This window comes from Rhineura floridana, chromosome 18 (genome assembly GCF_030035675.1).
Source record: "Rhineura floridana isolate rRhiFlo1 chromosome 18, rRhiFlo1.hap2, whole genome shotgun sequence".
In the NCBI taxonomy this organism is placed as follows: domain Eukaryota; kingdom Metazoa; phylum Chordata; class Lepidosauria; order Squamata; family Rhineuridae; genus Rhineura; species Rhineura floridana.
In genome coordinates, this window is record NC_084497.1 from 28,320,386 (window position 1) to 28,332,653 (window position 12,268).

The 12,268-nt window shown below is 47.3% G+C and overlaps 1 protein-coding gene across 4 annotated transcripts; it reads left to right on the forward strand.

Moving 5' to 3' along the window:
* The first annotated feature begins 74 nt into the window (after window positions 1-74).
* MIIP (migration and invasion inhibitory protein) lies at window positions 75-11,929 on the forward strand. Of its 4 annotated transcripts, none has more exons than XM_061600609.1 (10): window positions 75-469; window positions 2,904-3,118; window positions 4,292-4,774; window positions 5,729-5,831; window positions 7,525-7,636; window positions 8,227-8,297; window positions 8,622-8,751; window positions 8,939-9,035; window positions 9,607-9,714; window positions 11,514-11,929. In XM_061600609.1, the coding sequence occupies exons 2-10, from the start codon at window positions 2,918-2,920 to the stop codon at window positions 11,652-11,654; spliced, it is 1,446 nt and encodes a 481-aa protein (XP_061456593.1). In that variant the 5' UTR covers window positions 75-469; window positions 2,904-2,917; the 3' UTR covers window positions 11,655-11,929. The 4 variants fall into 4 exon arrangements, with proteins under 4 accessions (XP_061456593.1, XP_061456594.1, XP_061456592.1 ...); XM_061600610.1 differs by lacking the exon at window positions 75-469 and adding an exon at window positions 866-1,201; XM_061600608.1 differs by lacking the exon at window positions 75-469 and adding an exon at window positions 866-1,197.
* Window positions 11,930-12,268: the final 339 nt, after the last annotated feature.

Here is a 12,268-nt window from a genome sequence, read left to right on the forward strand (position 1 = left end):
TGGTTTGTTTTCTCAGAGGGGAAACTTGAGGACTAGTCACTCCCTTGGAGTCACTAGACTCCCTTGAGACCCTGGACGACTACACCCCTGGTTCGTGCATTGTACAAAATCATACCAAAGTTAAAATAAATGTGATCTCTTTTGCTTCGTTTTTGGCATTGCACACGTGGCTGCCCTAAAACACGCCCAGATAGAGAGTTATTGCTGCTTGGACACCCTTTATGTGGAGACAATTGCGGACCGAAAAGATCTAGATGCACAAACCAACGCGCGAATGAAAGCTCGCCCCTCCACGTGTAACAGGAACAGAACAGGGGCGGAAAAGGGGGGAGCGGCCCCTTTAAGTGTTAAAGTCGCAGGCGATTGGTGCGTAGCCCGCTGGACTGGGAAGGCGGGGCTAGCCAATCAGGAGGCGTTCGGAAGCTTGGCTTGGCTACATAGTCAGAAAACCGACGCGAATGTGAATTGAGTGAGCGCTGCGGGGCGTCCCTTTGACTTGGGGGGGGCAGTTGGAAATGGGGAGGATGTTGGAGCTCTAAGGCTGGACGAGGGTTGTTTAGGGGGCTGACCCAGTTCAGCTTAATGGGGGTTCGGAAGAAGTAAAGGAAATCTATGGGGCTGGTGATGTTTTCTCGCCTGTGGGGTTGGGGGAAAGCAAGGGGAAATCTGTGGGGCTGGAGGGAGAGAGGGGCTTAGGGAGAAATCTATGGAACTGGGGGTGTTTTGCCTGTGAGGCTGGAGGAGAGTGGATTTAGGGGGGGATTCTGTGGGGCTGGAGGAGAGTGGATTTAGGGAAGGGAATTCTGTGGGGCCGGGGATGTTTTGCCCGTGGGGCCGGGGATGTTTTGCCCGTGGGGCTGGAGGAGAGGGGATTTAGGGAGGGGAATTCTGTGGGGTTCGGGATGTTTTGACTGTGGGGCTGGGAGGAAGTAAGCAAAAAAGCCTATGGGGCTCTGTGTGAAGGAGAAGAGTGCGTTTAAGGTGCTGAATCGGGTTACTTAGCTAGCAAAAGTTGTAACGTGTGGCTTTGGGGATTATGGCATGCTCTGGGCAAAGGGACGGCAGCTCAGTGGTACGGTCCTTGCCACGCGTGCAGAAGGCCACAATCCCCACCATCTCCAGTTAAAAGGATCAGGAAGCAGGTGACAGGGACGGCCCTTTTGTGCCTGAGATGCTGAAGAGCTGCTGCCAGTCAGAGTAGGTAATATTGGGCTATTTTCTGGGCAAATAGACTGACTGGCTGTAAGGCAGCTTTCTATGTTCCTTTGACTGCCAACACACCATACATTTAAAAGCACATCCCCACCGCCCAAAAAATCCTGGAAACTATAGTTTGCTCCCTCACAGAGCTGCAATTCCCAGCACTCCTCCGGGTACCTACTCCAAGGGAAGCTCGGAGGGTGGCAACAAGGGAGAGGGCCTTCTCAGTGGTGGCCCCCAAATTATGGAATGATCCCCCTGATGAGGTGTGCCTGGCACCAACACTGTTATCTTTTTGGCACCAGGTCAAGACTTTCCTTTTCTCCCAGGCATTTTAGCATGTGTTTTAAATTGTTTTTATATTGTTTTAATTTTTAAAATTGTGTTTTAAATTGTTTTTAAAATATGTGTTTTAAATTGTACATTTGTTTTAATGTTTTTGATTGCTGTAAACCTCTCAGATAGCTTCGGCTATGGGGCGGTACACAAGTGCAATAAAATAAATAAATAAATAAACCCTTAACAAACTACATTTCCCAGGATTCTTTGGGGAAAGCAAAGTGCTTTAAATGTATCATGCATATGATATGGGGGGGAGGACATCTCTAGTTGCATGTGGAGCTCTGCATGGACAGCAGCAAACAATTGCTGCAGATGCAAAGCTGTTTGATGTATGGCGCCCTCTCCCGTTGCGTTGCGAGGCTGCCTCCGTCTGTCTTTGATGTTTGTGCTCTGCTTCCTCTGAGTGGTATGGTAACTGGCATGGCACAACACAACAAAAGGAATTTGAATTAACAACCTAACACAGAAGGTCTGTGCTGGCGCAGAGGTGAGGGATCTGGGACCCTCCAAACATTACTGGACTCCCAACTCCCATCCCCTCATCCCTGACCGTTGGCCCTGCTGGCTGCTGGGGCTCATGGGAGTTAGGAGTCCCAACAATATCTTGTGGAGTGGGCAGAAACGTTCCCCACACCTGCGCTTGAGGGAATGGATCAGTTATGGCCCTCTGCCATTTCGTAGCTAGAGACAGCTAGGAACAGATTTGAGGCTGGGAATCAATTGTTTCTTTTAGAACAGGGGTTCCCAAGCTGTGGTCCGTGGGCCACCAGTGTCTGCAAGCTTCCTTCAGGTGGCCCACGGCATGCCTGCATGGAATACTCATACGGATCAGATGCTCTGCCATTAACTTACAGCTCTTCCCTTAAGACATAGGACTATGGGGAACAGCCTTCAACAGTGTCAGACCATTGACTCATCTAACTCTGTCTACACTGGCTGGTAGTGGCTCTCTGGGGTCTCTCTGAGCCCTACCTGGAGATGCTGCCAGGGACCTAATGTGGGCCCTTCTGCATTTGTAATCGTACAAAAATTTGTTTATCTTTGAAAATAACAATGTGTCAATGGCTTCGTGAAGGAGGACCACAGCCTCACAAAACGAATGGGAAAAAGGGGAAATAAGTATCTACGAGTTGCATCCAACTCAATTCTACTCAGAGTAGATCCATTGAGATTAATGGACCTGAATTGGACCGGCGTTGCAGGCAACCCAATGCCATGCATGCCTCTGTTGTACTTTGCTTTGCCTTGTAACAATCAGTTTTATGTTTGCTACTTTGGAAGACACTAATAAAAAATATTTTTAGATGATGATAACAATCATCGTCTCCGTTCTCAGAGCCCCTTGATGTTCTCTTTTAAAGCTGAAGGTCGGAAGATGGACCTGGAGAGCCTCCGTCACGTGAACCAAGAACTCCTGCAGACACTGAGAAAGAACCAAGAGGCGTTCAAGAAGCGGATTCATGCCAAACTGTTGACCCCGTCATCTCCCTCTAAAAGAGCCGCTCCTCGAGGCATGCAGGTCTCGCATAGTGAGGACAGGGTGTGTACTGGAGATACGCAAGTGTGGTGCAGCCAGGTAGAATTGGGCACTCCAATTAATTTATTTAGGCTCCGGGATGGGCAACCTGCAGTCCTTGAGATATGGCCAGATTTCAATTTCCATCTTGGTTGCCTGTTCACTTCCGGGCCCAATTTAAGGCGCTCACATTAGTGTTTAAAGCCCTAAACGACTTAGGTCCCAAATAACTGAAAGGCCACCTCCTTCCCTACAGCCCCTCCCGGGTGTTGAGATAGCAGAGGGGGCCCTTTTGGTAGTTCTGCCACCCTCGGAAGCTGAGGTGGTGGTGGCCTGGGAGAGGGCCTTCTCTGTGGCAGCCCCTGAGCTGTGGCACTCCCTCCCCACCAAGGTGCGTCTGGCAACTTCACTGAACAACTCTCAGCAAATGCTAAAGACGCACCTCTTTACCCTGCCCTTCGATACCTGAGATGTATATTTTTAGAACCCACCCTATTTTCTGTGATATTGTTTAGGTGGTGGTGGTGGTGGTTGATTTCTATCCCACCTTTTGGCCAAAAGGCCCTCAAGGCAGCTTACAAAAAATAAACACAAATATAAAAATTCATCAATAAAAACAATACAATTTACAAAAAGCAGCAGTTACAACTTCCAATAATATATATTAACAAATCACAAAGCGAAAATCAGTAGGGTAGCATGTTGCTTTCAACTGTTTTTAATTATGTGTTTTAAACTTCTTGTAACCTGCCCTGGGACCTCTGGGTGAAGGGCAGGTAATGCATTCTAACAATAATAATTGACATCTCTGACTGTTGGCCGTGCTGGCTGTTAGGGCTAATGGGGAGATGGAGTCCACCAGGAAGGCTCAGCGGCAGAGCCTCTGCTTTGCGTCCAGAAGGTCCCAGCTTCAATCCCTGGCATTTTTGGCCAGACCTGGGAGAGACCCAGCATCTAATCTAGTGCTTTGAAAGGGGCCCTTTGGGTGACAGGGGTAGGGGTTTACGGTGAGTTAAACTCTACTAAATAGCATTCCGTGGTAGACTGCCTCCAAATATGTGTTGTATAAATGCCCCACTTCCAACAATATGGAGGTTCCATTTAGTTATTGTGGGTAACAGCTGCTGACCTCTCTTCTCCTTGAATCGATAATTTTTTTTTCACGTATTAAATTTGTTAGTAGCTTTTCTACATGTGTGGACAGTGGTATTGAAAACAATGTTGGTGTTCCAGAGAGAGAACGGAGACCACTTTCCCAAAGATGAAACCGATTCCTTGATGACCGTCTCTACGGAGGGGGGTTCCCGGGCGGCACGGCTGGGCCTTGGCTGCCCATTGAAACCCATCAAGCCCCACGACCAGCGAGGGAGGCATCACCAAGGGCATTCGCGTCCCGCCCGAGGGGCCAAAGCGGTCCGCGTGCTGTCAGCAGCGGCAACCACCGGCTCTCCTAGGGCGACTTGCAAAACAGTGAACAGCGGTGAGCCCCCGAGAGGGCAAAGGAAGCCTTCCGTACCTGCGTGCCATGCGGAGGCTACAAGGCATTCTGCTTATTTGCACGATGACCGGGAAATGGACAGGCCGCGGGCTGGAGAGGAGGCCAACCAAGCACAAGCTGGAGAGAGCAGCAGAACGAGAACATCTGCTCACATGCTGCAGACCCCCAAATCGATCCTGCTGACACCTGAGGGCAAGGAATCCAAAGAGAAACTGAAGGTGAGTGCTTGCACTTTCCAATATTTCACCCCCCTGGTGCATTTCCTTCCAGTTTTGTGTTTTTATGTGTATTTGTTGAGGAAGTAGAAAGTCTTTGAATTCAAAGCTATTGCTACTGTTTGGATTGAGAGGAGGAACTCTTGTGCTTCTCTTCTGATATAACACGTAGGAGAGAAAGCATCTACTAAGTCGAGCAGAGAAGAGAGCAGTGTCGTTACCTGAGAAGTGCTGGGATAATTCATTGTGTTGTCTAGCTCTGTTCATGGCTGCAGCTGGGAACTTTATATTTTTTACCCCGGTCTTTCCCTGGCCAGTTTTGAAGGCCTGGCCAAACTGGGTGTGAGGGGCATAAATTAAATTTAAAATCACCGATTAAGAAGATGGATTTCTAATATGCCACTTAATCTCATAATAGGCATTGAAGCAGTTTGCAAGTATAAGAACCAAATAGCACAAGCGTCAAAATATAAACATCCGTAATTAAAACATGCGATAACTATTAAAAACAGTTATCAAAACAGGCGATTTGAATTAACAGATCTGTATTAATGTTCAGTGCTGGAGAAGCAGAGTGAGCTACAGCCCTTTAATCTTGCAGTTAATTAAATTTTTGCAGCATAGTCCTAGTTCTGCAGTTCACCTTTTTATTTGTGTGTTTTTGGTTCAGGTCCGGATTGCCAAAAAGTAAAAAGAATATTGGTTGATCGTAACCCAGAATATTGAAGAAATGATTGGGTTTGTTACACCGTGTTAAATCTGTTGTTAATTCTGTAAGGGTATATGGAATTAGAGCTACACCCAGAGCAGGGAAATTTATTGTGTGCTGGAAGAATTGTACTAATTGCAAAATTAAAGGGCTGCAGCTCAGTGGCACATCAGGTTTTAACATCTCCTTTGGTAGAATCTTCTAACATCATAGCAAAAACAGGATTACATTTTTTTTTTCTGCTGCAGAGGGAATCCGGGCACGTGACGTTCATGTCTGATCCTGAGGAATATGCCATCCCAGCAGACGGCTGGTCAGTTCGCCCTTTCCTGGGCTATGACTGGATCGCAGGTGCGATGACACGATCCGCGTTGTGACTGAGCAGAGAGTCCGGCTTCAACTCTTGAATGAGACAAAAAAAGGAAAATTGCCCTGCTGACGCAGTTGATGCTAACTGGGTTTATTTTAAGAAAGAGTAAATTGCATCCTGGTTTCCAGAAGTTAAGATGGCACCTTGGGAAAGCGAAATGGAACCTGCATGTTCAGAGGCAGTATAGCTCCTGATGATCAGAATCTTCTCTTATATGTTTCTGTAAGACGCAGCAATGTAAAAAAAATTGTGTGATAGCCCTGGAGACCATTTTAGTGGTAGGCAGGATATAACTTTTTTAAAATAAATAAATTTATATTCCACCGCTCCTCTAAATGCAAAGGTGGAGAACCTTAGGCCTGAGAGCGAGATGTGGCCCTTGAGGCTCTCTGTCTGGCCCCTGGGGTTCTCCCCAAGACACACACCCTCCCCAGGCACAGGCCACACCCCTCACTCCTTGAGTGTTTTTGCGTGGCTGGGATGCATGGCCTTGAACTCTGACCATGTCTGTTGCTTGCCTGGAGGGTGGACAGAGAGGGGTGTGTGAGTGTGTGTAGAAATGAGCCTACTTCACAGGGGTACAATTTACATTCATTGCTACACCCACTCTGGTGTGTGGCCCCCAGAAAGTTGCCCAGAAGGGAATGTGGCCCTTAGGTTCAAAAAGTTTTTTAACCCCTGCTCTAAGGAGCTCAAGGCAGCGTACCTGGTTTCCCTCCCCTTCCTGTTTCATCCTTCCAACAACCCTGCAAGGTAGGTTAGGCTGAGAGACAGCGAGTGGCCCAGTGAGCTTCATGGCTGAGTGAGGATTTGAACCTGGGTCTCTTCGGTCTTAGTCTGAAGTGCCAGTGCTCCATGTGGGCTAATAGACAAGGCGGGCAGGATCATTCGCTTCATAGACTATAGTAATACCTCGGTTAACAAAGCAGATGTGTTCCTGGACATTTCTTCTTCAACAGAAACTTTGATACCAGAGGTAGGAATGATGTGGAAAGAATAGGGATAAGTTCCTACACCCGCTTATAGATGCTGGGGGCAACTTCAACAGGAACTCTAAACGGCGCCTACCTGGTACCCACCCCCATCTCTTCCCCTCCTCTGAATCGTATTGGATCCTTCCCTCCCCAGTCCTGGGAGAAAGCAAGAGAGCTCTTTAATGCGAAGCAAACCCTAGCAAAGCAAAAGGCACAGGCTTATCAGTGTATCCATAGCGGAGACACAGGCTGGTCAGTTTCACCCTATCAAAGCAAAAGGCACAGGCTTATCAGTGTATCCATAGTGGAGACACAGGCTGGTCAGTTTCATCCTAGCAAAGCAAAGGCACAGGCTTGAAGGTTTATGGATTGCAACTCACCTTTTAAAAAGCCATCTTTAAACGGAGCTTCATTCCTGGAGGATTCCTTAACTGAGGTATTACTGTACTTATGGCTTTCTGGCTAGCCTTTGTATGGTGCAGGATGCTAAACAAGCCCTTTGATCTAATCCAGCAAAATGATTAAGTTCTTCATTAATCAATATAAATTAGAACCTCCATGTGCTAAGGCAGTTTACATGTGGATGCCAAAGGTTGTTGCTTTTGTGCCCTGCTTGTGGGCTCCCTGGAAGCTGGCCCCTGTTGGAAGCAAGACACTGGGATATATGGATTGGCCTTTTCTATTCCTCCTCCTCCTCTAGGGCTGCTCGACATGGATTCCTCTATGTCAGAGAAACCCGATGAATACTTTTCAGAGCTGCAGGAGTTCCGACAGGTGAACAGGGAGGCTTGCATCTACAATCAGGACCTCCGGTAAGATGGGTGTAGGGTCTCTGCAGGTGGCTAAGCCAGACAGCGATAGATTTTTAGAAGTGGGGTTTAACATTCTGAGGTATTTGCAAGCTCGGAAGTGCAATTTGAAGAGGACAGGGTGGAATCCTAGCACTTTGGAATCAGAAGGGACCTCAGAGGTCATCTAGTCTGACTCCCCTCTCTCGGGACAGAAATCCTGCGACAGCAGCATCCTTGATAGGTTGGCCCTCAAGCCTCTGCTTAAATGCCTCTGGCAAAGGATGGGCGGTGGCTTCAACCCTGCTTTGTGCCCTGATGTCACGTGGAGGTCAGGTGGCCATGGCTTTGAGGGCCAAATCTGGCCCACAGAGTGGAAACTCCCCACCTTTTGCTTAGCTCCGTTTAGGTAGAGATGGCAGGGACTGAACCCAGAGCCTTCTGCATGAAAAGTGCCTGGTCACTCAGCTATGGTGCCATCCCCTCTGGGGACAGCCTTGACTTTAAGGGCCATTGTCTGCTATTGTTTGGTTCATATAGTTTGAGGCTTTGCAAAACGCCCACATAAAAGCCGGCAGTGCTGTGTAACCCTTACTATGTTCCTCTGTCCACAGGCCAGAGAGATTGCGTTCCGCGGCTTGCAATTATGAATCAGACATGGACATCGACCCGGCTTCCCATCAATGTATGGCTGGATTCTGTCTTCTGATCTGCCTTTGGTGGCCCGGCCAATCTTGGGGATTCCCCAATAGGCATGGATGTCGGGGGGGGGGGCAAAGCAAAACACTGAAATGCAGTTGGGGGGTGGGGATGCAAACTGGTTTCCCACAAAACAAATGAGAAGAGTAATTCCTGCCAGATTCCATCAGGCCACATGTTTTCTGGCTTAACTTTTGCAGTCCTGAGGACTAGGAACTTGAAAGCCTTCTGAAAAATGCAGAATCTCCACCGGCCCTGTTGAGCCATGTGAAATCCACCCAGCCCTACCTGTCTGGTTCTGTCTCCGCAGGCATCTACTGCTACCGGTTAAACAAACGCCTTTTTGCAGTGCCCCTGGACTCGGAGCCCACCTGCCCCGTCTGCAAAACCCCCAGAGCCCAGCAGCCTCCAGAAACTCTGGTGGAGCCTTCTTTTGTCCGGTCAGTCCATAAGAGATCCAGCTTCGGGGCTCCTCCTATAAGTAACAGGGAGAGAGGGAGGGAGGGCTGTCGTCTTCACGCCCTGCCTGTGGACTTCTTGCAGCCCTCTGGTCACTTTCGGAAATAGGATGCTAGACTGGATGGGCCTTTGGGTCTGATCCAGGAGATGCCCCTATTTTTCATGCAGGGTCAGCATCCCAAGATCCACCCTCCTCCCTGCTTACAAGCACAAAATCCACCGCAGGAAAAGCTACGAGCCTGCAGACAACCTGGCGTTGCCCTCTGTGAGTTTTTCTGGTTTGGGAAAGGCTAGCTGCATGTGTGTGTGCATGATGCTGTGGGAGGTTTTGTAGAATAGGAAGCTGCCTTAGACTAGTCAGACCATTGGCCCACCTAGCTCAGTATTGTCTACACTGACTGGCAGCTGCACTCCAGAGTTTTAGACAGAAGCCTTTCCCAGACCTACCTGTCAGGGATTGATTCTGGAGCCTTTGAGACACAGAGCAGGTGCTCTTACCACTGAGCTACACCCCTTCCCTTAGTAAGACCCTTGGTTCCTCTGGCTCACTATTGTCTACACTGACTGGCAGCAGCTCTCCAAGATATGCCAAGAGTCCCAGGTTCTATCTCCAGTACTACCAGGTAGGGCTGGCAATCCTGGACAGCTGCTGCCAGTCAGTGCAGGTAATACTGAGCTAGATAGACCAAGGGTCTGACTCGGGTCTAAGGCAGCTTCCTACATCCTCGTGCACACTTGGTCTGAATGTTGCATGTCAGAACGGAACGAAGCAAGCCAAACTTTGGGGCTGCAGTGAATACTTGGCATTAGCCGCTTCCCCTTCTGATCTCTCACAGCACTGTTTAGCTGGTTTGGAGAACCCCCTTCGAGCCTTCAGCCCCACCCTCAGCAGCCTTGACCTTCGCTCATCTGTGGGGGGCACATCACCTGGGCGCACAAATCGGGTAAGGATACGAAATGACATTGCCCCCAATATTCAGGATTTTATGCCAATGGAGGTTTGGTCTGTTGTGCCACAAACTAGGAGTGCAAGATTCTGATGATGGCTTATTATTATTATTATTATTATTATTATTATTATTATTATTATTATTATTATTATTATTATTATTATTATTATTGTTATTAAAGAGCTTGCAGAGGTCTGGTAACTAGCAAGTTAGTTGTCCACTGTATTAATGAGGCCCAACTGGCCTCAATTAGAAGTTGTGCATCCGGTGTTGCCGGTCCCATGTGGTGGAACACTTTTGCAGCTGAGATTTGGCAGGCATCTTCCATGACTTTCAGGCATCTCTCGGGGGGGAAATTATGCCAACACAGGCCTTTGCAGCTGTTTAATTAGCTGTTTAATTAGCCAGTTGCTAAATGCTGCAACGTTTAGTTAAAGGGTTACTGATTTCAGGAAAACTTTGATAAAATGAAAGGTGCCCCTGGTCTACTAGGACAGCAGATTCTTTAAAATTAAAGTTATTTTAAATACAAATGCTCTTAAACCTGCAAGTAGCACATGTCCTGCAGGAGGGAACTAAGAGGGGTGCATCTTCGGAAAACTTTTTTCATCAAAACAATTGGGTTTTTTTGTCTCATATGCGAGTGTATGAAGACATAATCTGCTGGGAGGGCCCGTCGCTCAGTGGCAGAGCACACAGAAGGTCCCAATCCCCAGCAGCATCTCCAGGTAGGGCTACAAGACAGCCCTGTCTGAAAACCTACCAGTCAGCATAGATTGTTGTTGCTGCTCTTTTCACTTACAAATGGCTTTGTATGAAGCATCACAATTTTATTTTATTTTTTATTTATTGCATTTATATACCGCCCCATAGCCGAAGCTCTCTGGGCTGTTTACAATTTAAAACATGAAAAATGAATGTACAAATTTAAAAAACACATTTATAAAAACCAATTAAAAAAAACACATGCTAAAATACCTGGGAGAAGAGGAAAGTCTTGACCTGTTGCCAAAAAGATAGTGTTGGTGCCAGGCGCATCGTTCCATAATTTGGGGGCCACCACTGCAAAGGCCCTCTCCCTTGTTGCCATCCTCCAAGCTTCCCTCAAATCACAAAGTGAGTTTTAACAATACAATCACAGCAATGAAAACAACTGCACATGAAAAACAACTCCAGGACAGATGCCAACTGGGATAAAAATCTCCACTTTAGAAGACTTGTTGAACAAGGAAAGTACTGAGCTCGGTGAATCAAAAACTCACTAAAAGGCAGACTCCTATGTTCTTTTCATAAATGTAAAATAGATACGATTATCTGAAAAGGGTTTTTTTGTCATGCAAATAAAACTGTCTCTCCCCCTGCGCAGGGCTAGGGAAGGACCCTAGCTCAGGGCAGTGCACGTGCTTTGAGTGCAGAAGGTTCCAGGTTCAATCCCCTATGGTATCTCCAGGGATAGGGATAGTAGAGAATCCTGTCTGAAATCCTAGAGAGCCGCTGCCGGTCAGTGTATTATCATTATTACATTTATGCCCCGCCTTTCATTTCGTGATGGAAACCCAAGGCGGCTCACACATGGTTCCCAGGCGGTCTCCCATCCAGGCACTGACCAGACCTGACCCTGCAGGGAGCTGGCCTCATGTGCCGCCAGACCATCGGCTGGGAGCAGGCTAGGTAGACTACCTAGCTAGATGGAGCAAATGTCTGACTCAGTTTCTTAAAGCAGTTTCTTATGATGCTAAGATTGGGCAAGCCTATATTTTTTTTAAACCCAGGTTTTTTAATTTGGCTTCCAGAGCTCTGTGTCTAGAGTAGCAGGAGGAACGCGGACCGATGAATTGCTCGACCTTTCCCGTGTGGCGGAATTCGAAGTCTGCAATCTCTCCCGGCAGGGGAAGCGTCACAAGCCGCCGTGCTGCAAAGCAACTTCTAATTAAAAAGCACCTGCCCATTTGAGCTTTTCCCTGCCGTCTTTGATGGAGAATGGGGAGCTGCATGTTGACAGGTCAGGCCCTCCCGCTCGTGGGATCGGCCACAAACTCATTTAGCCGACACAGCATTGCAGGGGCTATGTGCTGTCTGAGAAATGACAGGATGGGTTCGTCTTTTTAAAAAATGATCAAAAATTTTATTTCTTCCTTTCAAGCTCAAATCCAAGTGCCTTATAACACACACACTGAAAAAAATAATAAAAACATGGTTTAAAATTAAAGACTTGCGAGCTGCTTTTACTGTTTTGTAATTAATTTCATATGTTTATATACCGCTTGACACCAAAATAGTCTCTAAGTGGTTTGCAAAGATATAGTTGTGTGTATATAACTGTATCTTTCCCTATGTGTGTGTATAAATAAAACAAACCAGGACACTAAAAAATAACATCAGAAGAAACAATAAAATCCCTTAAAAGTGAAAACATATCAGCATACTTTGAAAACATCTTAAGATTCTTGCCAGGGGCTGGGACTGCCTTCAGTAAGTTAATGCTGAAATGCTGGTTAAGAAATATATAAAGACCGGAGCCATGCCAAGAATTTCTTATCAATCGGGT

Coding starts and splice junctions, on each gene's coding strand:
- MIIP (XM_061600609.1), top strand. CDS start 2,918: ATGGACCTGGAGAGCCTCCGTCACGTGAACCAAGAACTCCTGCAGACA. Junction 3,119..4,291: donor CGCAAGTGTGGTGCAGCCAG/GTAGAATTGGGC, acceptor TTGGTGTTCCAG/AGAGAGAACGGAGACCACTT. Junction 8,752..8,938: donor GTGGAGCCTTCTTTTGTCCG/GTCAGTCCATAA, acceptor TTTTTCATGCAG/GGTCAGCATCCCAAGATCCA.